The 23786-nt window shown below is 51.4% G+C and overlaps 9 protein-coding genes across 9 annotated transcripts; 4 read left to right on the forward strand and 5 right to left on the reverse strand.

Moving 5' to 3' along the window:
- The first annotated feature begins 85 nt into the window (after positions 1 to 85).
- On the forward strand, positions 86 to 1179 carry TrAFT101_011736 (uncharacterized protein). Its single transcript, XM_024902048.2, has 2 exons — positions 86 to 275; positions 350 to 1179. The coding sequence occupies exon 2, from the start codon at positions 350 to 352 to the stop codon at positions 827 to 829; it is 480 nt and encodes a 159-aa protein (XP_024757836.1). The 5' UTR covers positions 86 to 275; the 3' UTR covers positions 830 to 1179.
- Positions 1180 to 1505: 326 nt separating this feature from the next.
- TrAFT101_011737 (uncharacterized protein) lies at positions 1506 to 4521 on the forward strand. Its single transcript, XM_024898654.2, has one exon. It carries the CDS (start codon positions 1878 to 1880, stop codon positions 3333 to 3335), a length of 1458 nt encoding a protein of 485 aa, XP_024757835.2. The 5' UTR covers positions 1506 to 1877; the 3' UTR covers positions 3336 to 4521.
- Positions 3557 to 4219, reverse strand: TrAFT101_011738 (uncharacterized protein). Its single transcript, XM_066129365.1, has one exon. It carries the CDS (start codon positions 4187 to 4189, stop codon positions 3893 to 3895), a length of 297 nt encoding a protein of 98 aa, XP_065985497.1. The 5' UTR covers positions 4190 to 4219; the 3' UTR covers positions 3557 to 3892.
- Positions 4522 to 7223: 2702 nt separating the features above from the next.
- On the reverse strand, positions 7224 to 8503 carry TrAFT101_011739 (uncharacterized protein; the record flags this gene model as incomplete). Its single annotated transcript, XM_024904251.1, has 3 exons — positions 7224 to 7773; positions 7841 to 7943; positions 8200 to 8503. 3 exons carry the CDS (start codon positions 8501 to 8503, stop codon positions 7224 to 7226), a joined length of 957 nt encoding a protein of 318 aa, XP_024757832.1.
- A 560-nt stretch (positions 8504 to 9063) lies between these two features.
- TrAFT101_011740 (uncharacterized protein) lies at positions 9064 to 10271 on the forward strand. Its single transcript, XM_024904250.2, has 2 exons — positions 9064 to 9843; positions 9917 to 10271. Exons 1-2 carry the CDS (start codon positions 9513 to 9515, stop codon positions 10216 to 10218), a joined length of 633 nt encoding a protein of 210 aa, XP_024757831.2. The 5' UTR covers positions 9064 to 9512; the 3' UTR covers positions 10219 to 10271.
- TrAFT101_011741 (uncharacterized protein) lies at positions 10272 to 11035 on the reverse strand. Its single transcript, XM_024910104.2, has one exon. The coding sequence runs from the start codon at positions 10965 to 10967 to the stop codon at positions 10287 to 10289; it is 681 nt and encodes a 226-aa protein (XP_024757830.2). The 5' UTR covers positions 10968 to 11035; the 3' UTR covers positions 10272 to 10286.
- Positions 11036 to 11325: 290 nt separating this feature from the next.
- TrAFT101_011742 (uncharacterized protein) lies at positions 11326 to 16193 on the reverse strand. Its single transcript, XM_024906931.2, has 2 exons — positions 12923 to 16193; positions 11326 to 12863 (listed from the first exon to the last, which is right to left on the reverse strand). The coding sequence occupies exons 1-2, from the start codon at positions 15032 to 15034 to the stop codon at positions 11859 to 11861; spliced, it is 3117 nt and encodes a 1038-aa protein (XP_024757829.2). The 5' UTR covers positions 15035 to 16193; the 3' UTR covers positions 11326 to 11858.
- Positions 15083 to 15595, forward strand: TrAFT101_011743 (uncharacterized protein; the record flags this gene model as incomplete). Its single annotated transcript, XM_066129366.1, has 2 exons — positions 15083 to 15127; positions 15455 to 15595. The coding sequence occupies 2 exons, from the start codon at positions 15083 to 15085 to the stop codon at positions 15593 to 15595; spliced, it is 186 nt and encodes a 61-aa protein (XP_065985498.1).
- Positions 16194 to 21392: 5199 nt separating the features above from the next.
- TrAFT101_011744 (uncharacterized protein) lies at positions 21393 to 23078 on the reverse strand (the record flags this gene model as incomplete). Its single annotated transcript, XM_066129367.1, has 1 exon — positions 21393 to 23078. One exon carries the CDS (start codon positions 23076 to 23078, stop codon positions 21393 to 21395), a length of 1686 nt encoding a protein of 561 aa, XP_065985499.1.
- Positions 23079 to 23786: the final 708 nt, after the last annotated feature.

Raw genomic sequence — 23786 nt, forward strand, 5'->3', positions numbered from 1 at the left:
ATGGCGACTGGGTCTTTTCTTTTATTAAGAGGTGGTTGTCGCCTTGTTTTTTGGGGGGGGTTTTTTCTTGGCATACACGTACAATCCATTTATACTAAGGAAAATACATTACTATTATTCTTGTTTGAAAGCAAATATCAAGACTCACTCATAATATACTATTATATCCTGCTGCTTTGTTCGGATACTGCCTTACACCGTCTGTACTGCATTGAGTGACTAGAATGGAGGAGAGTATACACCATACTGGTTGATACACTTATACACTCGTCAAGGTATGGTTCACCCTAATCTCTTGTAACGGCATCAACCATTACTATTTGGCCTGTGCTGACGCATACTTGTATAGATGGGTATTATAGCACGCATGAATCTCGAACCTAATCCAGACCTTCCAAAGGGTCCTCCACGTCCAAGTCCGAGCTTAGTTTCTAGTGCTACTCCCACGGCTACCGACATCATATCAAGTATCACAAGAACCATGGCGACATCATCAACATCCTCTCCAACACCTACCAGCAAGAGCCAAGGAATTGTTGGCATTGCCGAGGGGGGCAATAGCGGAGAGAGGATACTGCGAGGATTCTTCATCGGCATGGCCCTTGGCATCATACTGAGCTTCATGCTGTGCTGCTGGCTGCCGTGTCTTAGGAAAAGCAGAAGGACGCGGTTGCAGAGGAGGAACGATAATATCCGGCGCAGACTCGTGATTCTCGAGGACGAGGCCTGGGTGAACCAGAACTGGCCACAGAGGAGACCGTGGGAAGTTGGTCAGGACGAGAGAGGAAGTTATGAGAGTCATGAACCCATGAGCCACGAGGAGGCATAAAGGATGGGCCTAGTGTTGTTGCTGTTTTGGGATGCATCTTTGCTATTCACTTTTTTACTATACATACTTGGAAAGCGGGCACAGTTATACGGCGTCGGATTATGATACAGGATATTCAGCCACCCAGGGGGATTTGTCTGACAGGGAAAGCGAATCGGGATATTACGTGTTATGGGATGGAGTTTTGAGGCGTTTTGGCTTTTGGGATTATGGAATTGACATGGGTTTCTTCTTGGTCTTGACTTTGCGAGGATGAAGTTGTAAGAGCTGACGAGTTTTAATGACGATATGCACGCGGGCTGAATCGCTTACAAAGAGAAGAAGCACACAAGAATACTATTAATGCGCAAATAATGAAAACATTGTGATTTATTTAACAAAAAGGCTGTAAATAAAATAAGCAAGCCTTAAAGCTGTGTGCCTTTCTAATGATAGTAGCCAATGCCGAGATGCGTGCATGAAATAAGGTAAGAGGCAGACTCCACCATCCAGGCCAGGTACGTACCGGCTCTCGCTGTTCCAGGCGCAGCACAGCCACCCGCAACTGGGGCGTGTCAGAACGGCAGCGGCTCAGCCAATGGGCAGCGCAGGAGAGCGTCGCGCGGCTGTGGCGCAGACGAGCCATGACGTTGGCGGGGAGCCACAGTCGTTGCGTAAAGCTGCGATGGACTTGAATCCTTTGCTGCATTTTCTCACTGTAATATATCACGATAGTTATTTATTTGCTGATTCCATATATTGCACATTTCATTTCTTGGGGATAGACGCTTTGAACAACGACTGAGCTTGACGCTGCTGCAGCCTGAAATCCTCATCATCCTTCCAGGCCCCTCCTTAGAAAGTACCGCGTTCCAGCTTGACGCAGCCTCGTTTCTATAGGCGCCCTCGTCGAAGCCAGGACTGGGATTGGAGCGACATGACCAGCTGATTTTTTTTTTGGCGCCGGCGGACGACTCTTTTCGATTCCCATCTCCAGCAGACTCTCCACCTCTGCTTATTCTCAACCCCGTCATCTTGTCTGGTCTCTCATCCTGTGCCTTGAACTGCCATGCTCGACGACAGCTTCCCGACGTACCGCTTGGCCTCTACCAAGGAAGATCCGCTCCAGACCACTCTCTTCTACACCTACAACGGCTCGGATCCTGCACGTGCCTACACCCTACAGAGACCGGCGCCCTCGTCCTCGGCAAATCAGTATGCCGTCGCCCTCTTCGACGCCCAGCATCAGTCCGTCATCTACGGCGAGGTGCTGGTAAAGCCCGAGTTTCAGCAGCCCAGCCTCTCGGCCGCCGAGCTCCGCAACCAGAACGGCTCTCCGTCCAACGTGCCCATCACGCCGGATTCCTTCGCGGTGCTGCTGTACAACCCGGACCAGAGCATCGCCGTCAAGCGGAACGCCGGGGGCTGGAATCGGGCTGACTCGTGGGGCTTTGAGATTCCCGAGCGCTCCTTTAAGCTGCCCAGCGCGAGCAAACTGGATCAAGAGACGGGCAGCAATGAGGTGTCGGACCTGTCGCCCAAGATTATGTTTCACTGGAAGCGGGATGGGCGGCTGAACAAGGATATGACGTGCTACATGTCTGGGAAGAGCGTGGGCGGCAAGAAGAGCAAGGAGCCGGACATTACGGTGGCCATGTATCGGAGCGAGAAGCAAGGCGATGCCCTGAGCATATATGAGCCCAACATGGCCCGCGTGGAAGTCGAGGATAGAAAAGGACTTGAAGTTGTGCTGCTACTGAGCGCAGTTGTTGTCAGAGACTTGCACTTTGCGCCTCGGCATGATCCCTTCAACGTCTCCAGCGCCGGCATGGCTCCGGCGGGTGGTGCAAGAAGAGGCTCACGGCCCCCCTTGGCACCGTCGCCCAACGACCCAACGCTTGTGTCGGGCGCATTGGGCAATACTCCGCCGGCGGCGATGAACAGCAATGCGGCGAAGCAGGCCGAGATTGAGGCAGAGACGCGGAGGCTGCAGGCAATGGTGGCCGAAGAAGAGCGGCAGCGTCGAGAGCGCCTGGCGCGAGAAGAGGAGGAAAAAACGAGGAGGATGCTGCAGCGGGAAGAAGAAGAAGCGGCGCAACGGCGCCGGAGGCAAGCCGAGGTCGATGCCGAGACCGAGCGTCTACGCCGAGAGTACGGCGTGCAAGGCCAATGGCCACCACCGCAGTCTTCTTCCTCCCCTCCTCTTCCGCAGCGACCTTTTGAATCGACGAACGCGGCGGCGACAATGTCTGGAGCGTTGGGCACTCGCTGGTATGGCCCGCCTGTCGTCAACAATCTCCAGCCTCCACCCCCTCCGCGGCCGAACAGTGTAGGGCCGGGACCATCCACCCAGCAGCAGCAGAAGAATGGCCGCAACAAGCTTTCTCCGCCAGTGCCAGGGGGGTCCTCAGGGCCTTATGCTGGGCCGTCTGGCGCGCGGGTGAGTGCGCTGAGTTTCTTTGGAGGGGGGAAGAGTGATGAGGAGAAGAGGAAGAAGATGAAGAAGAAACAGAGCGTGCATTTCTAGGTGTATTGAAATTTTTTTTTTTTCTTTTCTTTTTATTAAATGGCGCTGGGATAGGGGGAAAGAAAGCATACAGGTTGCTTGTTATATACTGAGCATTTGTTTATGGATAGAATGTTTTTTGGGGAGAGCATTATTCACCATCGAGTCTGTGTGTTCAATGAATTGAGGATTTATATCATTTCACTTTTTATAAGCATCAGAATAAGACAAAATGTTAAGGAGTGAGAATTATGTGGTTATTAAATGGTTTGAAGTAGATATCTAAACCGTCTTCCCCCTCTCTCCCTTCTCCTAATCCTCCTTCCCGATGCACATAAGCATCTTTTGATATCCCTTCTCCCGTGTATAATAAAATGTATCCTTGCGAATCGAATCAAATGGGTATATGTTGTAATACTCTTGATATAATAAAAAAACTTTTATTTTTCCTTCCCATGTCCCCCCAAGCAAAAAGCCAACAATCAGAATCTCAAAAAACTTTTATGTGTATGTTTTGTCGTCGTCATCATCGTATAAAAAAAGTTGGAAGTTGAAGTTGAAAAATCTTGGCAACTTTCTTAGTGGATAATAGGGCGAATCTGCTGGTAGTGCAGAGAGTGATCCTTTGTCTGGGTGATGTTGGAGGGCAGCTTCATGCCGGCGCCGCAGTTGGCAGCCTTGACGGAGGGCTTGGAGCCTGAGGAGGAGGAGAAGATGCTGAGCCTCTTCTTCTGCTTTTTCTCGTTGGAGGCGATGGAGCGGTTGTCTGGGGTGGGCGCCGCGGAGGAGGCTGCCGAGCCGGAGGGGGAGAAGATCTTGGGCTGGTTCTTGCCGCTGAGGTGGGCGCGGATGTAGAGGAGATCGTCGATGAACATTTTGATGGTGGTTTGTTTTGTGAGGTTTTGTTTTGAGAGAAGAAAGTAGTAGTAGATGATTGATTGATGTGTTTGTAAGTGAAGCTCTTTTGTTTGTGTGTGTGTGAGACTTGTGTGTGAGTGAAAGCTTGTTGATGCTGATGATGCTAATAATTTCCTCCTCGAATGGCACCTCCCACCAGCTCCTTATATATAAAATCTATCCACGACTCCGTGAGTACGTACTCTTCACGATGCCGCGACTTTCCATCCTCATCCCCTCTTACGAATCCATAGCGGGCTCCATCCTTAGCCCCCTTGGAGGATGCCTACACTGCAAATTTTCTCTTACAAAAACATGTTTTCCTCTTGTTACTACTACAGGCCTGTAAACACGGCGGATCCGTCCGTAAAACGAGGTTCCACAGCCTTCTGAGTGCCGGGGATCCACAACCCGATCGTAGCCACCACGAGAAAAACTCCTTTTTTAGAAAAGGCCCATGACACTATTGCAGGTTTTTTTCTTCGTAGTAGTACCATCGTGATTCGAAATAAGTGGGCTTTGCTATGGGTGTGGCTCAGCATGTGGGTTCCTGACTCAGCCGGAGAATATTGGTTGGAAAGATTTTTTTTTTTTTTTTTTTTTTCAGGTACCAACATTGTGTGGTACGTTCCTGTTTTTGCAAGCACGGTAAACCGCGGGTTAAGCTCGCTCGGGCCGAAAGACAGGGGTCTGTCTGTAATTTGTAACTGATGTGTGGCTTGATGAGACGTTGGTTTTTTCAGGCGTGTGACGAGGGCTGAGCTGGCGATTGGCCAGTCAGAGGGCCGTGTTTTACGTGTATAGCAGCCTGATTTGAAGCTGAAAGCTGAGGAAGTGGATGGAAAGCTGGAAGCCGGGCGGCTGCTGGTACCTGAATTGAATCGGGCCATCGGCCGTGGCGGCGATGACTGGGCGACGGTTCGGGATGACTGCAGGCGGTGCTGGCGGCTTCTACGGATTACTCACTGATTCTAGGCGTTGTGACTGTGTTTTGTGTATGACATCAAAGCTATCACAGCTTTGTAGTATTCGTGGATAGCTTCACTTTACTTCAGCACGGTATGTAGCTGTGGATAACCCTTTGGTGGAATCATCAACTCCTCATACACGTATTCATGACAAAGTAGCATCTCCACAGCATCACACAGCAATTTTTCTCTTCTTCTTCAAAAAAAATTGCCCCCTTTCCCCTTTTTTCTTTCGCTCCCGCCCCTCCAATGCATGGCAGCCCTATGGATATTTTATTTTTTTCTTAGAGTCACGAACCCTCCTCTCTGCCGTGGGACCCGCCTAGCCGGGATCCGCAATAGCTATACCTGCCCACTCTTTTTCTCTGCTGTGGCTGCCGCAGTGGAGCATCACAGAAACAATTTTTGCAATTTTCTACATAGTATAGTATTAAAAGGGCAAAAAGACTGTAAGAAAGAGCAAGAGTTGGCGAAGGGGTGGCGTGTAAGTGGACTCTGTGGCGAGACATGGAGCTGGGCAGGGCTGGGATTGTTGTGGTTCTTTGCCGTAATAATTACTACCTAGGCCTGCTAGCCTTGTGATTTATTGTATAATTTTTGTCCCACCAGCGGTGAAAGTACGATGGGATTCGCTAACTTGTATGTATATTGAGCTTCAAGTGATGCATGAAAATTTCAGGGCTGCGGGAAGCTTCAGTTAACTAAAGGGGAGGGGCGATGGATGCGCTTTGCTGGATACAATGTACCCACGTGGATTGAACGTTTCGTCGTGATGATGCTGTTGATGTGGATACGATTTGTCTTGTGTGTTTGTTGTAGGTAAAGCAAAGTAAAGGGGGGGCGCATGAACGCTCGTGTTTGCGTCGAATGATGAAGCTGGTGGTAAAACACATGATTGTCATGAGGGCATGGTGTTGATATTATTGTTTTGCGCTCCCCGACGATAGCCGCTTGCTTTGCTGTTGGATTGCGACGGTACAATGTTTTCTGGTGGGAATGATTGCTTTCATCTTAATAATGTGGAAAGGCGAGATGAATTGCGCGCGAGAGCTGGATAGCTGGACATCTTTGGGCACTCCTTCTACTGGATTGTGTAGTCAAGACCACGTAGAGAAACGATTGGTATCAACAGCCTAATACCTACTAAGTGACATTGGAATCCCACACGTAGCCGCTGGCAAAAATGGATATAATGGACATAATGGATACCTTCAACACCAGTCAGTCTCTTCTCAATGGAGATCCACTCGCTCCCGCTTGACCTTCCGCGCTAGTCATCTATAACGGACTATCCTTACTCTGCTCTGGCATCACGTTCAATAGGAGCGTAGCGCTAAGCGATCGATCAAACAAGTCCGTAGAATATGGACTGCAGGAACAAGATGCTCTCAAATGAAGACGGCTGTTGAAACTCGCTCTATCCTGGAGGCCTCGGGGCAATCTTTGGCCGTTCTTTGCCGCCGGGAACTCGAGGCAGCGTGGAGTTGTCCACAGCAATAATACTCCTTTTGCTGCCCAGTGGTTTTAAACACGACAGGGGCCAGTCAAGCGATATTGGACCAAGAGAAAGGAGAAAGTGTTGAGATGAGTCTCCAAATATCCCTCGCGACGGAAACAGGCGACATCTCAGCATCTTCTGCAAGATAGAATCCATCTTCGTCGACAACAGCATTCTGAAATTCGCCCGTTTCCCAACAAAGAAAAAAAAGGCCAGCATCACAATGTATGTAAAAAGCCAAAGAGATAGATGCATGTCATCATCATAAACGTAAAACTCGAAATAGATCTAGGCAAGTCATTTCACACATCCCCCATAAGAGCAAGTAAGCCGGCTCTCATTATAAAAAAACGCCGCTCATGCAACGCCTCCCACCTCCCCCCCTTTCCGTCTCCAATGACCCATTTATGTGACCCAAATTCCCTACCTTGTTGGCTCCTCTACACGTCAATCTCGTAAAGCTTGCTTTGTATTGTTCGAATTGATGTCAGAATGTTTTCAATTTTTTTTGCTTCTGCTTATTTCCATATTTAATCCTTTTCTGCTTTAGTTCTCCTCGTCGACCTTCTCCAGTCTCAGGTCGTTGACGAGCATGTATCGGCTGAATCCGAGCCACAGGTAGCGGAACCAGACCATCTGGCTCTTATGCGCAGTGGTCATGGCGCTCAGCGCAGTACCCAGGCTAGGCTCTGAGCCGATGAGGTTGTTGGCATAAATCAGCTTCTCAGGACGCTCGGGGTCCTTGTTGGGTGTGAATAGAGATGAGGCGATGGTGGTGAAGAGATCTAGGCCGCCAGAGTATTTGCGCAGCAGGCTGACGGTGTTGAGGGTGTAGACGTCGACGGGGCTCTTCCATTCGGGCTTGCCCTCGGTCAGAGCCTTGGCAAAACCTCGTGCGCCGTGGTAGAGAGAGATGTGGTTGGGGTGGGACGACACACCGTTGCCGTCAAAAGTGATGAGGGCGTCGATGTTGGCCGTGGGCTCGGAGGCGTTTTCGGCTCGCTGGCGCGCCAGTTGCGGCGCAAAGGCCTTTGTGAGGAGGTTTGCGATCTTGGTCTCGTCCCAGTGCGTGGCCATGGAGTCGGGGAAGTCCTTGCTGTAGATGCCAATTGTGTCAGTCTCGTCTTTGAGTTGCGCTCGTAAAAAAGTTTGGCGGCACTTACGGATTGTCAACCACAAAGACATCGGACTCGTCTCGCAGACCCAGGGCCAGGCCGCTCTGGACAAGCTCCTTCTTCCTCGTCTCGCCAAGTCCATCCGCGTTGCCTAGAAAAGCTCAAGTCAGCCCCAGTTTCCATATGCGCGCAAATTCCTCTTCCTCTCAGTATTTCCATTCCATTCCACCGGGCTTTTCGCTCCTCGTCATCGTCGCGTGGCTGACAACGTGCTAATACTCCACAAGTAAAACAACCCCACATGACATGATCATCCGGATATTCCCCCCTCCTCTTCCTCCGCACCAGATGGCCATAGAGATACCGGCAATTGAGGGATCGCAAAGAAACAAACAGACTCGCCGTACCTGAGCTCAAGCAGAGAATCTTGACGTGGTTGCCCGTCTCGGGCCGTGCCAGCGCCAGCACGGTGGGCGCAAAGAACATGGCCTCATCGTCCGGGTGGGCAATCAGCAGACACACGCGCTTCTCCAGCAGCTCCGGGAAGCGGTTGCGCACGGCGTTTGCGGTGCAGATGTAGATGCACGGCACGGCGGCGGCAACCGAGGCGGCCAGCACTAGCAGGGCGTTGGAGTCGACGGGCAGGCCGACGGGCAGCTTGAGGCCGAGGTCGAAGGGGAGGTTGAAGGGCAGGCTGAGGCTGGTGGGCATGGCGGCGGTGATGGCGGAGAGAGACGGATAAAGCTGCGGTTGAGGCGGAGGCTGAAGCTGCGGGAGGAGCGCGCGTGTGTGGCCGCTGGGACTGACTGCCTCGAAGAAAAGGGGGAGCCGCGATGCGAGTCGACGATGTTTTGCTGGCGACTGTGGTGGTGGTGTTTTGGTTTTGTTGGGGGAGCAGTACAAAGTAACAGGCCGAGTGCCCTTTTCTGCGACGGGCGGGCTTTAAAATTGAAAAGGCGGGATGGGCAAGTGGGGAGAGACCCGGAAGGCTCTTGCAGTGGCTCCAGGGCCTGGCTTAGCGGGCTGCTGGCGATTGGACAGCAGGGCGAAACGCGCCAGATGTGCTGCAAGGGATCGGCCTTGGAGAGGCCTGACGTTCTGCAGCGGACGAGTAGCAGGCCGAGGCGAGGGATCACGCGGAGGGCAGGACGCGGCATTGGGTGGCAGCTGGAGGCCGAAGGGGAGAGGCAGATGCAAGGCTTGGATTGGAATGGAATGGAGGACAGAAGTGAGCATACACGGCGCTGCGTGTTCGATTATAAGACTGTAATGGTACATATAGGTATCAACATCTGTGCGGCCATCTCTAGGTTAGGTGCCAGGTATATAAGCCACCTTGGCAGTGCTATAATGCATCTGATCTTGTGCAACTGTAAATAGCATGCGACTTACAGCTGCTGTCGATGGCGCCACTGCCAGGCACACCAAATCCCCAGCACCCGGCAGCATTATCGATAACGCCCTCCCCCCACTGACAGGTCTGCGGAGTGTTTGCCATGGCCGCTGATTGGCGGCGCCGCACGCCTCGTTCGGCTGATGTCAACCGACCAACCGATTTGATGTCATTCGTCAATTTTCCCACAAACACGAGACACGTATCTCACCACTGCCGCAAACACCACGCACACGAATACTTTTCGCTTGTTCATGGTTACTAGCAGTATTTCAATTCCCCCGCAGAATACACGCTACATACACAGAACCGCTTCAGCACGCAGCCATGGTCAAGAATCGCAAGGAAAAACCCATCAAGCTCCGCCAGCCCGACCGCTCGGGTCCAACCGAACAGACGCTGCTGCAGCTCGCCGACGAGCAGCAGCTCTTCAAAAAGGCCGCCAAGAGAGAAAAACAGCTTGCTGGAGACGACGAAAACGAAGACGATGATGAAGAGGGCCAGATGTCGCCCGGCGCAGAGCGCTTCCTCGAGGCGCTGCTGTACACGTCGACGCTGGCGACGCTGCACCTGACGTTTGACGTCTTAGTGATGAATCAGTACGGCACGTCGATCAAGTGGGACAGGGTGGTGAAGAACGCCGGCAGAGCATTCATCGGTAAGCCAGCCGACTTTGATCACCCCTTGAACTCGTTAAAAAAAAAAAGCTAATCCTTATTAAAAAAAAACAGCCTTCTTCTTCCTCTTCTACGCCCTCCACCCCTCCGAGCCCAACGCCACCCTCATCCCCGGCCTGCCGCGACGCTTCCAGCGACCCCTCCGCCAGCTGCTCTTCTTCGCCATGAGCTGCGTCGCCGGCTGCGCCCTCGTCTACACCACAAACTCAAAGGGCTACCTGGCCAACATGAAGCGCGCGCCGCCGCTGGGGTGCATCTGGCTGTGGGCCGTCGTCGAGCTGGACCTGCTGTGGGCGGTGCCGAGCCTGGCCGTCACGGGCATGTACTTGTGGGTGAATGGCTATTCGATTAAATAAAATTGGCGCGCGCATTTTCTTCGAAAACGACAATAGAAAGCTTTTTTTTTTTTCCTGTCCTCGACATTTTATTCTCCATAGTCCGACTGCCACCCCTCGTCCTCCTCAACCGTATCATCGTCCGTCCTCACCGACGAGCCCCCCTTCTCCTCAAACAGCTTCATCCGCGCCTCCAAATCGCCCATCCTCGACGCAATCATGCTAATCTGCAAAAACTGCACCCTCGCCGTCAACGCCTCCCGCTGCCTCACCAATTCCAGCGCCTTCGTCCTCACGCTCAACCACGACACCGCCACCGAAGGCCTCCCCCCCGCAGCCCACCGCCTCGGCAGAAGCCCCCATTCCGCAGTGCCCCTCAGCGCAGACTTGACCTCTATATCGGTAACGAGATCCAGCAGCCTCTGCTCCAGATTCAGCAAGTCGTCCATCACAAACTTGTACATCTGCTGCTGCCTCTGCCGCCGCGACTGCTGCCCCCTTGGCGTCGTCGTCGTCGTCGTCTTCTTCTTCTCATCCTCCTCCTGCGCGTCGTCCAGCGCGCGCAGCAGTTCCGCCAGCCAGGTTGATTCCGTCTTGTACCACGATAGGGACGTCTTGACGCGCAGGTACTCGTCGTCGCTGTTGCGCAGGAAGGCGATGCGGGCGTATGCCGCGGCGGCAATGGCCACGACAAAGGTGAGGATGCCGATGATGTTGGCGGACGTGGAGAGCGGCGAGTCTTGGTTGTTGGTGGAGTCCATTATGTCCATTGTCCCTCCCGATCAATGTATGGGGGGGTTGGATCGACCGTGTCGTTTTTAGACGTGGTTATTAGAGCATTAAAAATATCTTACTTTACGACGTTGTTTTTTTTGTAGTCAATGGATAGATTGATTGATATTTACATACGGCTGAGCTTGGGCCGGTTTCCATAGCTGGGCGCTAGTCAGGGGTAGAACCACTTTTGCCCGGGATGGAGCATGGCAGTTGACAATGCATCGACCACTACTACTAAGGTACGCCATAAGCCATTGTCTGCGGGAGAGCCACTGCTGTGGTACAACTTAAAAATCACATTGCAAGCAGTAGAAGCAAGCAAACCACAAAGTAACTAAGTTTCCTTCGCTGGTATATTTCAGTCATACACCTTCTCTTAAACTAGCAACACGTGAAATCTCTGCAACCTCACAACGTCAAATAGCCCCTTTTCGTTCCAACGATATCTGAACACGTAAAGAAGCAAGATGCGACCAAGTTAAAGGAAATGAGTAAAATAAATAGGAAAAAGAAAGAAAAGAAGAAGAAACAACACCCCATTTTGGTTCCCGGTCATTCGGTCATACATCTTCATGCAGATTACGCTATGCAACATGATATCAAGAAATCACATCACTCCTTTTTTTTTGCTCTCTTCTTCTCACTCCTCCATCTTCTTTTCAGCTTTCTCATCCTCCTCACCGTACTTCCTCTTCTTCCGCGGGTAATAATAATAATAAAAAAAAAGAAATAAAAAAAAATAGCAAACCTGTCTATGTGGATAGTGGTATCAGGTTTTTTCTTCATGCAGCGCAGTAATTAACACGAAATAGATAGCTCAGATGCTCATCATGCTCCAAGAAAAATGTAAAGTTGATAAAAAAAAAGGTGAAATATCGGGCAGATTATTTTTGTCTGCTCGGTTGCTCCGCAAAGCGAATACCCCTTCGGGCTGGTGGCACTCGAGGCGTGCCCTCGTCATCTGAGTCGCTATCCTCAGCAGCTGCCGCACCACCCATTCCCAGGGCTGCTTCACGTCGCCTTCGCTCAGCCGGTGTTTCGCCTGCAATTTCACGCCTTTGCGACTGGCTTGTTCTGCTGCCGCTGCCTTCCATCTCACTCTGCTGGCCCCCCAGCGCTGCGAGACGGCGACTCCGTTCAACGGCAGTTTCGCCCTGAAGCTCGGAAGGATGCAAAGCGTTGTTGCGACGGCCTCGGGGAGCGTCGCTTTGCCGTCTAGGGGACAAAGATTCAGAGTTTCGGGCGCTATGTTGAGGAGTAGGAGACACTGAAGTGGAAGCCGAGGTTGACCCAGAAGCGGTACTGGGTTCGGGCTCGACAATCTCGGGTATGTTCGATGGGCGGTTGGTTCTTCTGTGTGACAAATCCTGGCGAGCCACCTCTTTGAGCGCGTTGGAAGCGGTCGACTGGTCTACAACTTCCTTGCGCGTGCCAACGTCCAGCTTCTGCACCTCTCGGATGAAGTCGTCCTTGGTCATGCGTCGTCCCACTCCTCCGATTGTGAAGCGAATCTGTCTGTCGTCGTCCGAGTCTTCCTGTTGCGCCACGCTCTTCCTACGGCCCTCACCACCGCCGAGGACACCAAAGCCAGTGGTCCAACCAGGCTTGAATACGGGTTTGGCTAATGACGCAGCTGCAGACGTAGCAGCAGTCGTGGCCGCAGATGCGGCAGATGCGGCAGCGGCAGCGGCCGCACCAGCAGCAGATGATTCCCCTGCCTTGCCTTCTTCGGCGGCAGACTCAGCAGACTTGTCGGGTTGGCGCGCAAGAGCGCCGAGGCCAAAGTACTTGAGACTGTTATTAATCCGGGTACCATCCTGGCCAGAAGGTTTTTGCGGGGGAAGTTCATAAGTCTTGACGACCTCTCCGTCCTCATCTTCGACGATAATCTATGCAACATTCTAGTTAGTACAACGCGCGCACGCGCAGAGGGAAAAGAGATTCGTACCGTATTGCCAAACTGATAGGCTCGGGCAGGTTCATGTCGTCGGTGGGACTTATCCTTTTCTTTTCGCTTCTCCAACTCGGAGCTATACAGATCCGTCACTTTGCGTCGGATGCCACTCATCGTCCAATGGAACGGCTCTGCCTCAGGCTTGGGTTGCTGCCGACCGGCGAGCGCCGGGAGTTGTGTCCCTTCTTCTCCATCACCAGCTCCATGAGGGGCCGCCCGAGTATCGATAACTTCACCATCCTCATTTTCAAAGACAAGATGTTCTCCTTCCTCATAAACATTAACGTGCGGCGCCCGGGTGCTGTGCTCGCTTGTCCTGCGGCGGCCGCGCTCTTCCTCTACATCATCCGATTTCTCAATATCAACCTCTGTAGGGCTGTCACCAGAGAAGTTGGAGTCTCTGGCCTCCGCAGGCGGCGTCTCTCTGTCGGGTGGAGGTGATGCCACAGCAGGACGGTTGGGGAAGATGGCCGACTGGCTGATGGGGCCACCAGGCCCAAGGCCGTCGTCCCACTTTTTGTGCTTTCTTCTCCTGCCCGACAATGACGAGGGACGGCTGCTTGAGCGGCCATTGGTGTCGTCTTCTTTCTCTCGCTGTCGACGGAGGAATTGTCCGGGTGGGGGTATAGTGCCGGGGGGGAAGTCGGGCACCTTGTAATCATCCAAGGACGCATCTGACATGGTGCGCGCCTGGGATCTAGACTGGGATGAGATCCTTGGCAGTCGATTCATCCATGACGGCCCATCGTCAGGGGCGGCGGTGTAGGACATGGTTAGCGTCAAAGTATTGATACGCTTGCCGAGCGTAAAGACGGCAACCGAAGAACCATGGACCAGAATGGATGAGATAACCAGGAAGGTGACGATTGGCCAGACAAGGTAGATGAGGTTGAAATGCGCCGTATTGGGTGGCGGCAGCTCCGATAGCGGCACGGGCTCGTCGTGCTCCAGCTCAGACCGCGCGAGAATGGCGACGAAGATGGCTCCGACGCCGATTGGGCCAAAGTGGCCTGCGAAGAGGGCCTCTCGCCAGTTTTTTATGTCTGGTATAAAGGGCTTGAGCATCATCATGATGGGGATGCGGCGGAACAGGATGACAAAGATGGCAATGACCACGAGACGCCACACCTCCATGCCCAGGAAACCATTGTTGTACTGCTCCCAGGGGATGATTGTGCCAAAGTAGACGAAATAGGCCAAGTTGAGAAGCAAGTCGATGACGTTGGAAACGTGTGACTCCTCCGTCTTTTCGCCGAACCAGCCGTCGTTAGAGAACCCGACTCCGGCGGCAAAGCCCACAAGCAGATCGTCCACGCCGAGGATACTACCCGAACCGGCGCAGAAGAGAGAGAGGGCAAAGTAAAAGACGAGGAAGCTCTCGCGATCGATGAAGTCGTGCTCTTCGGCGAAGCGAATTCCGCGGCGTGCAATGTAGCCAATCATGAAGCCGTAGAAGGCACCAAAGATGCACTCGTACAGAATAACGTAGACGATGAAGTGGAAGCTAACCTCGCCGGCGTCGCGGTTATACTGGATCAGGTAGAGTGAGAGGTAGATGAATGGAAAGGCCATGCCGTCGTTGCAGCCAGACTCGGCGGACAGCAGATCTCGCAAGTGCTTGGGCACGCGCTTGGCGAATTTGCCCTTTCCGACGACGGACGAGGCCAGGACGGGGTCGGTAGCAGTAACGCAGGCGGCCACGACGAGCGAATCAAGCCAGTTGAGCGAGGGCATCATCCACCAGACGAAGAGGCTGACCAGCAGCCAGCCCACGGCCATGACGGGCACCAGCAGGAAGACGACGGAGCGCCAATGCTTTTCCATGTAGAACTTGGGCAACTCGACGCCGACGGCGAAGCACTGGACGACCAGGACGATGCGCGAGAACTCGACGGTGATGGTGTCGACATTGCCCCAGGACTGGGGGTTGATCAGATTGGCGGCATGGGGCCCGAAGATGACGCCGCAGAGCGTGGCGACGGTGGCCTCGCCAATGTACATGCGCTCCTTGATGATGGACGAGCACAGCATGAAGAGCGAGGTGAAGCCGCCCAGGATGATGTACACCAAGTGCGGCTTGGTGATGTCGAGGTTGTCCCACGCCATGGCGGGCGACTTGTTGAGGACAACAGGATCGAGGCTTGTGGGTGTGCGATGGACTCGATTCTGGCCGAGTTGTCTGTGTGTGTGTCGGCGCCTGTAATTTTTATTCCCACTTCGTTATTATATTCTTATATTCGCCTCCTCCTCTTGTTCCTCCTCTATGGCACAGTAGACTCGCTTGGTTCCCCCTTTTCCTCCTTCTCTTTCCTTTTCTTTCCCAACAGCTGTTTCCCGCGCAGCCCTCGTGGCGTTGCTCCCAACAGAGTATGTAAAGCTGTACTCGCCAAACGAATTTTGAGAGGGCAATACTTCCTGGCGTCCCAGCCCTTTTCTCTTTCGTTTTCCCGTCCCTTCCCTTCTTTTCTTTTTTTCTTTCTAGCTTCGTTTCAAGATCCGGCCTTCGTGTGCTCAAACGAATCACAGGGACTTTTGCGGTTTCCGGCTCACGGCACCGGTCGAGGCCCTGACGGAAGCTGGCGCCGGGAGAAGCAGCGGCCTACGGGCTGGCACTGCGATCTTGGTCTTACGCCCCAGTCAATGGTAGCCGAGCCAGGGATGTCGTGATGGCGAGACATGCAGATGAAAGAGAGAGAGAGGAGAAAAAAAAAGAAAGCAAAATAAGTTTTGGAGACCGCGATACGAATGGGCAGACAGGAATTGGGAGAGGACAAGGTAGGTGGACGGGGTTGAGCAAGAAGTGGGTTAGCACGTGTATGTGTATGGCCGGACGAGGCGAGGACGATAAGGATTCAACGGGCAAGATTGCCACGCTAGTAGGGGCGAAGAAGAGAGAAAGGGATGGAGAGAGGCCGAACGCCGCGCCAAGAGGCTTGGAAAGAGGCAACGCCGTAGAAGCAGCGATGGAATATAAGATAAAGTGGACTGAGTTGGCTTGGTATCGCAGTAGCGCGAAGTTTGATGGACGACACACAGTGGACCCGTGGAGACGGCGACTGTCGAGCTGCTGAGCAGAATTGGGGCTGTGTCGTGTCGTCACTGCTGGGGTCGGGGCGTTCGGTTCCGAGGCCGCGACCAGAGGAACTACCGATGGGCCCGGAAGAAGCTCGTGGGCCGGAAGCAGAAAATGGGGGTCCCGGCGGCCAGTTCTGGGGAAAGCTGAGGCTGGATTGGGGCGCTACGGCTGATGCAGCTGTGCTGTGGTGTGTCGTGGTATTGCTATGCTGTGATGGGTGCTATGCTATGCTACAGTATACGACTAAGTATTAGGTAGTAGTAGCTGGGCGGTATAAAAGTGGTGACGCCGTATCTGCTGCCGTGTCTAATCGTCGGTGGTGGTGGTGCTGCTGCTGCTGCGAGGATGGGTTGCGGCAATCGATAAAAGTTGCGTGCAGTGTGTGTGAGTGATTGTGAGTGTGAGTGATTGTGAGCGTGAGAGAGTGTGAGCGTGTGCCTGTCGTCAAATCCGTGCGGTCGATTGATTGATGCAGAGAACTTTGCAAAGAAGACCCCAAGAAACGAGCCAAGCTGGGGACGATGAGGGACCGCCAAGGAGCTATCGCTGCAAGGTTTGCACACCGGCGCTGATGCATTGGCCGCACTGACGCACTGCAGGCGCTGTGCGTGGGGACACTGCGGCCTCGCTACAGGGGCCTTGCATCCACTGCGGCGACCGCCAAAGAGCCACTAGCAGCCTCCAGGGCGCTTCAATGCTGTGCCCAGTGCCCCAGGCGCATCATGCTCTTGCATTGATCATGCTCTGAAATTTTTTTAGCACTTCTTGGCTGGGGCGGGTTGGGGATCAGGGAATCGTTGATGACGAATTCATCACTTTTATTATTTCATTTTATTTTGTTTCATGTCTTCGTATGCATATAGGTAGAGTAACCGTTGCGAGAATTCCAGCGGGTTTGATTTTTTGTTTTCCCTCCGCTGCAACCAGCTGTGAGACAGGCCGATCCGGGTTGCCGGGATCGCTGCGCCTTTCCCGCTCATTTTCGTTTCTTCCCTTTTTTTCCCATGTCTCACCCGCCTCGTGATGACTCAGATGCGCCGACTGCAAGTGATTGCCCAGACACTGTTTTGGGGTCTTTTTTTTTTTTTTTTTTTTTTCTCAATAGGTACTTACGCGAAGCTGGAAGTGAGACAAAGCTTCGCCTAAGCCAGCGACGGTCTCGGTACGGCTCTGCCTTCGTTGTAGGAGAGTTAGTTGGGTATCTGATTCCTTTGCTTTTCTTTTTCCTTTCTTTTTTTCTTTTCCTTTCTTCTTTTTCTTTTCTTTTTTTATAGTTGCTATTTTAATCTTGTTCGTAAATTAACCTTTTTTTTTTTTTTTTTTTTTTTAAGTTGCCATTGGGGGCTAAATGCCCGCGTGTTACTCCCGCGACGTTCTCTTCTTCCCTTTTTATGCCGTTTGGCAAATATTTGCCGTTTTATTCTTTCAGCTAGTTTCAGCCACCCCGAAGTTCAAGGATGCTGTCCCGGGATACCCCGTGAATTATTGCTTTCCTGGCGTTTTCCACCCGCTGGCATTGGCGAGGATTTGGACTCCAGAAGAACGAGAGCCAACCGCATTTTGCCACTGTGGCCCCCCCTTTTTTTCTTTTCTTGCCGTCCGGTTTTATGCTTATCTTTGGGAGCCTAACAGCACTTAACAGCACTGTAACCCGGACGGCTCATCTAGATTGATTGCTGACCAGCGCGGGAAGCAGCCCCCAACCGCTGGCCGTACGTACCCGAAGCCCCTATCACTATCAGCCAGCCATGAACTGCAGCTGAGCGTTGTTTGCTTAGGTTAATTTGAATTCCCAAAATGGCCCGGCTATTGAGGAATACAAAACCAAGCTCAAATGTTGGCTGCGCAATGACTCTCTCAAGCCAGAGCTATCCATTGCCCAGCGAAACAAAGGGGCTGATCCGTCTGTCTTGGCCTTTTCTTTCCCCGCCCAGCGATCCATCATGTGAGGAGCCATGGATGGTGCCATGCCATGGAATAGAGCTACATGCGAAAATCTTTCCTTGCAGATCGAATTACCATCCAGCTGCTTGGAGGCACTTCCTTTGAATCTGTCAAATCTGACAGCCTTGGATGATTCGCCATATCATCTAGCGGCGCACCTTTATCGCTTGCTGTCCCCCCCCGCATCTGCATGCGTTTGCATGTAAGATGTAAGATAAAACAAGAACACGGTATGCGTTGCCGTGTTCAAAACAGGCGGGATCTACGCATTCTCGTGTCTGCTGTGTCTGTGTCTCGTTCCAACCACCGCCCATGTTGCTGCCGTGGCGGAGGCTGCGCAAATCATGCACGCACGCGGTTCGTCAGGCCGGCTCTGACGGCGATTGCGGAATGGGCTTCTGCCATTGACATTCTTCTTTAAACCTTCTATTTCCGTTTGAGAAGCCGTGAGCTGACGGGATGGTGGTGGCACAGCATTCCTCCATCGGATAGCCGGCCAAGTCAAACAGCTTATGTAAAACCTTTTGGAACATGGCTCCCAGCAGCTGCAAAACATTCTGGGCTGTATAATAAAGTATGAGTGAAATTGTTGCTTGAATTTAGCTATTTGGCTGCATTATTTTGGCGGCCAGGTCGCTACATAAAACTCGGCGGGGGCTTATATCCGCATCTACAGTTTACACATATTAACAAAACAACGGCATACCTCGGTATCGCTTTAGTATTCGTGCATAATCTGGATTACGGCCACGTATAATTGCAGATGCTGACATACCCTGTAGACAATCGCGAGCTTTTCCAAGGCCGTATTATTGCTCTAGAAGAAGCTATATAAGATATTGAATTCCAGGATTTTTTATGAGTATTTGAACTTTCTATTTGTATAGCAAAATAAGTTTTTGTAAGGCAGGTTAACTTGTATGCTTGTGGTGGGATTCTGTTGTGTATGAGACTCTTCTAAATGCGCCTGCGAGCTCTGCTTTATTTGTGACCATGATTAATTTATCCAGCAGTATGTCTGCTGGATTGCAATACTATATTTCTGCTCCTGGTTTAGTAATAACTTCCGTCCATGTGGACTCAAGCTTGTCTTCACTAGGCTTCTGGATACATTTTTAATGTCAGTGTTATTTGTCATGTTTCACTATAGTTGCAATTACTCCTTTTGATGCATTGGCAGAACGGAGATGGCTTGTTCGTCGAGGGGTGTTTGTGAGTTCTAACTTGAGATGTGCCTTGTTTATTTCTGAAGTAGCTCAACTCCAAAGGTCGTGATACACCTCTTGACGCCCGCACATTCTTCGTTGGCCGATGACGAATGGGTTGACATCATAGAATACTAATAGACGTTTAGATTAGACAACTTTCCCGTCATTGGTTCACCTCCTGACCTGGCCTTTTCCTATATCATTGTTGTTGTTGTTGTTGTTGTTGTTGTTGTTGTGATACAGCGCGGACTCTAATTTACAACACATGACGGTCCTGAAGCAAGTTTTGAGATGCCTCCAACGTACGATAACCGCGCCTTTGTCTACACACATACGAAGCGTGTTATTACAGCACACCTGGAAATATACACTGAAAAAAAAAAATTAAAAAATTTATGGCAGCATATTCCTGCGTTTGAGTCCTTATTTATGAGATTGTCGTAGCTTTGCCTTGTCTGAATCATCTATCTTCCAAAAATGTAGCAGGCCCATTTGAAGTATTAGATGGCGGAGATCCTTTCCGTGACATAGACCGATAGAAGCCTTACTTTCTCGACCTCCGCGCCCATGATTGTTCTTATCTTAAAGTCCGGTAGATGGCTATGGAGAAGAAGCCTGCGCAGGAGACTGCTCTAGTGGCCGACGTCTATGTCCCCATTCCTTTACACCATGAGGCTTGGTGGTACTTTCGTCTGCCACTTGCAAGATAGAAGAAGAATCATGCAACGTAGGATGGATGCTGAGTTGTCTAATCCGGTGCTGCTGTTCATCAAAGTAAATGGCATCATCGTCAAATTGTACCATCTTCCTATATATGTCTCGCCCTTCTTCTTTGACAGGTCAGATAAACCGAGTATTGCACTAACTGCTTCCACTGTATACATTGCGTGTGGTTGATATGATCGGCTGGTAGAATTGCCGAATGTGGCTACATGGTAGATATTTCTTCAATACCAGAACCGTGAGATCTGTTGGTCGCAACCTTTGTTAGAATAAAAGCTTCATCCGGTAAATACCTCCCAGGTTCCATATGCCCTTCGTGTTCTTCATTCTAATAAATAATATACTGCATCTCCATTATTTTATTTTGACAATCGTCTTTAGGATCAAATGGTTCTTCATGCCATATCATATGTGCTTCCCAGCGAAGTGTATTTCCTTTCAGAAGCCGATTAAGAAAATAACATTAGGGGTTCGGCAGGCTTTAGTGGGATTACTGTATGCATCATGACACGGAAAACCTTTATCGCTATATATAATTTGATCTTCGGCTGCTGGAAAATGGTTTCTCGCTCTGCCAGCCGCTGATGATTTCTTTCCTCAAAGAACCTTTACACCCCTCTTTAATATTTTTGCCTATTTAGCTATATATATTGCGATTTCAAGAACTAATCCCCTGGGAAGACAGAATTTTAGACCGTCTTAAATTGCTCTCAATAAGCCCACTAAATAGCTCTTAATTCGGATAAGGGATCTTCGAGTTCATGTCTACGCTCATAGCCTCCCCGAGATTTGATATGCTGATCCCATATACCCATCTGTCTCCCAGTAGGAGTAGGCCTTGGGTGGGTGAATACTGACATTGCGATTGCACTAGCCGCGGCCACAGTCCTGTAAAACTGTTTGGGCGAGGATTAGGATTTCGTGATATGCAAGATGCAAGCGAGAGGGCTCCGCAAGGCTGCTGAATCCCTTGCATTGTCTGATAAGCGAGCGGCACGTTATCAGGCTCTCGAGCGGGGGAATTGTCCGAGATACTACATTGCAAACCAACACAGCATACTTTATGCATCCTATCGTTTAATTACTTTGTCTATATGTTAGTATTCAGTGTACTCAGTACTTATGCACTCACTCACACATCTAGGGTCAATATGGAGCTTCTTCGGTTGGTAACATTTCTCGCTGGCTGGTTTCTGGATAAGTTTTACAAGCTCAAGGCAACTTTGACAGAAAATATTCGTATATTATCCCATTAACATAAAATCATTCTAGCTTAATTCGTATCTCATATAGCATACGCATCGATGCTTCATTTCTAATAGCAAATTGAAAAGCGCCTCTGTGGTGTTGCCCCGCAACTACTAGTAAGGTACATGTATACAGGTACAGTATACAAGTTCAAGTTACCTGTATACCAAACCCGACGCATGACACAGACCCCGGTTGGTACTTTGTATCTTTGGACTTCATTCTTTAGTTTGTATCGTCAAGATACCAACTTCAGCCTCAAATCCTACTTCTCGTCTGCCCTGTCCAGCTTGCCGGCCAATTTGCCTCCGTCAAGGATGCTGCCAAACATGGCGGCTTCAAACAAATAGTTGACCTGCCAGGCGTGGTGATTCGCGTGAGCGATAATCCAAACCATCTCGAGGATCTGACCGCGAGAGAAAAGCTCGGCCATTCGCACTCTTGAGCCTTCAACAAGTTCGTATTCACGCTGCTCATCGATCTGGCCCGCTCTAATATACTCCAGTGGACCCGTGACGAGAAACTCCCAGAGTTCCCGTAGTACTGGCTTATCTTGGTTGCGATCAAGGAAATGGTCGACGTGGTCGCATGTGTCTTTGCCGTTGCATGCGTATTTGGGATCAAGCGGCCTGCTGAAGCCAGTTGTGCGGTACTGCTTGTCAAATACCTCGTCGAAGTCCGCCTCAAACTGAGGCTGAGCGGGTGTCTTTCGGGCTTTGGACCAGCCCAGAAGGGCGCGACGGAAGAACAAGTGCCGGTCATTCTGGATATGCCATGTATACAAAGCAGCACACATTCTGGCGACTGGCTCATGCCACCTCTGGGTCAGCATCCTGGCGCTTGCTGCAGCGTAGGCATCATATATCTTGTGCAGAACCTCTTCGCTTACGACACCTGTCTCTGTGATGTCTGTCACATTCAGGAAGGAGTTCATGACCTCTGAATTCACCAGGTCGCATCCAACATCGACAACGTCAGTGCCTGGGGAGCTGAAGACAAGATCAGCCATAACGCCAGCTGGATCAAAGCCTCGTGCTATCGCCTCGGCTGCCATGCCGAGCAAGCTGCTCTCTGACAGAGAAACAATTTGTGCAGAACGCCGATCTAGTCGTGCTGACCGATACGTCAAATTCTTCACGTGCCGCTTCTCCAGTGCAATCTTGCCTTGGATGTATTGCTTGCCGAGAGAGACGGCGTCTCGACGCTCGCGCCCTCCAGGAGTGCGTAGCGCATGTGGATCTTCCAAGCCTCTCTGCAGAAGCGGTTCTAACGTCGGAAAGACGTAGTTGTAACCGTGCTCGTAGTAAAAGGCCATGTCAGTGACATAGTTGGAGAACATAGTTCGCGCGTCAGCAGCGCCCATTAGCAGACTGGCAATGCCGCAGCCGAATATGGCATTGTTCGTCTTCATTGCCTCCGGCCAGTCTGATGCTCCGAGGTTCTTGAGAGCAATGTCCGAAGCCGGCTTCAGTCCGGTGCCCTTGGGTGGCAAGATGTTGCCAGCTGCATGCTGACTATCTTTCCAGCTCTGGAGGTCGGCGGATAGTTTCAATTGAACTATCCGGGGTCCTGACTCGATAGAGGATAATGATTGTTTTTCGTTTAGAGATGAACTTTCTGGCACATCTCCAATGTCCCCGAAGATCTCAGCGATGATGCCCCGGGCTTGGTCAGAGAGGGCTGCTAATTCTGGCACAGTTCCATCGCCGACCAAGGCTCTTGCTTCGGAATAGCCGGTATGGATGGGGAAAGAATGCTTTCTCGGCTTACGGCCTAGTATTCTTCTTACTCGATTTCTGAAACCCTTGGCCCAGAAATACGGAGGAATTTGATCTGAGCCGTCCTGGAAAGTGCCTTTCTTTAGTGACTTGACCTTGATCTTGATTCCTTTGAGATCAAAGTCGCTCCAGTAGCCCTGACGGGGCTCAAACCGACACAAAGAGAACACCATGATGATTAATGCCGGGAAATCAGATCAGCTTAGACTGGTGGTATACAAGGAGCATTATGAACTCAATCATTGGCTTCCTCCACCCTCTTATATAGCATATGGGCTTTCAACTTGCGGGCACTCTACGAAGTATGCGGGCACTCAAAGCGGGCACTTCCAATGGGCGTTTTTTCGCGGCCTAGCTGCGCATTTGAAAAGCCCGCATGCAGTTCCAAGGCCGTATGCACCGCGATGGAGACTCTTTCGGTCTGGGGGGAACCAACAGCACTACATGTCATATTCCACTCGGGAGTTGCTGGGATAGATTCAGACCACGAGTAACAAAGCGAACTTTTAACCTGGCCAGCTGAAGAGGAGGCCCGAGTCAGCTGATGGTTATACAGACTCTTTGGGCCGTACGGGCGTTATCGCATTACGAAAGCCTACAAGGTAGGAGGGGGGACAGCAACGAGAAAAGCCAGGTTGACAAAGACCACGACGGGAGAATCGCTCGGTTAACGTCTCGGTCCTTGCCGCTGTCGATTGGCGCAACCACTAGCAGAGAACAACGGCAGTGCCACTGTTGGATCATGACAGGCGGCAGTCCGCACATGCCTTGGCACCACTTCCCGGTTTGAGCATGAAGAACTTTACCCATTCGCACATTTAACGCAGCACAGGAACCTGAGGGGCCCCCTGCAGGTCCGATTATGCAGGCTCTCTCCACAA

This window comes from Trichoderma asperellum, chromosome 7 (genome assembly GCF_020647865.1).
Source record: "Trichoderma asperellum chromosome 7, complete sequence".
NCBI lineage: Eukaryota > Fungi > Ascomycota > Sordariomycetes > Hypocreales > Hypocreaceae > Trichoderma > Trichoderma asperellum.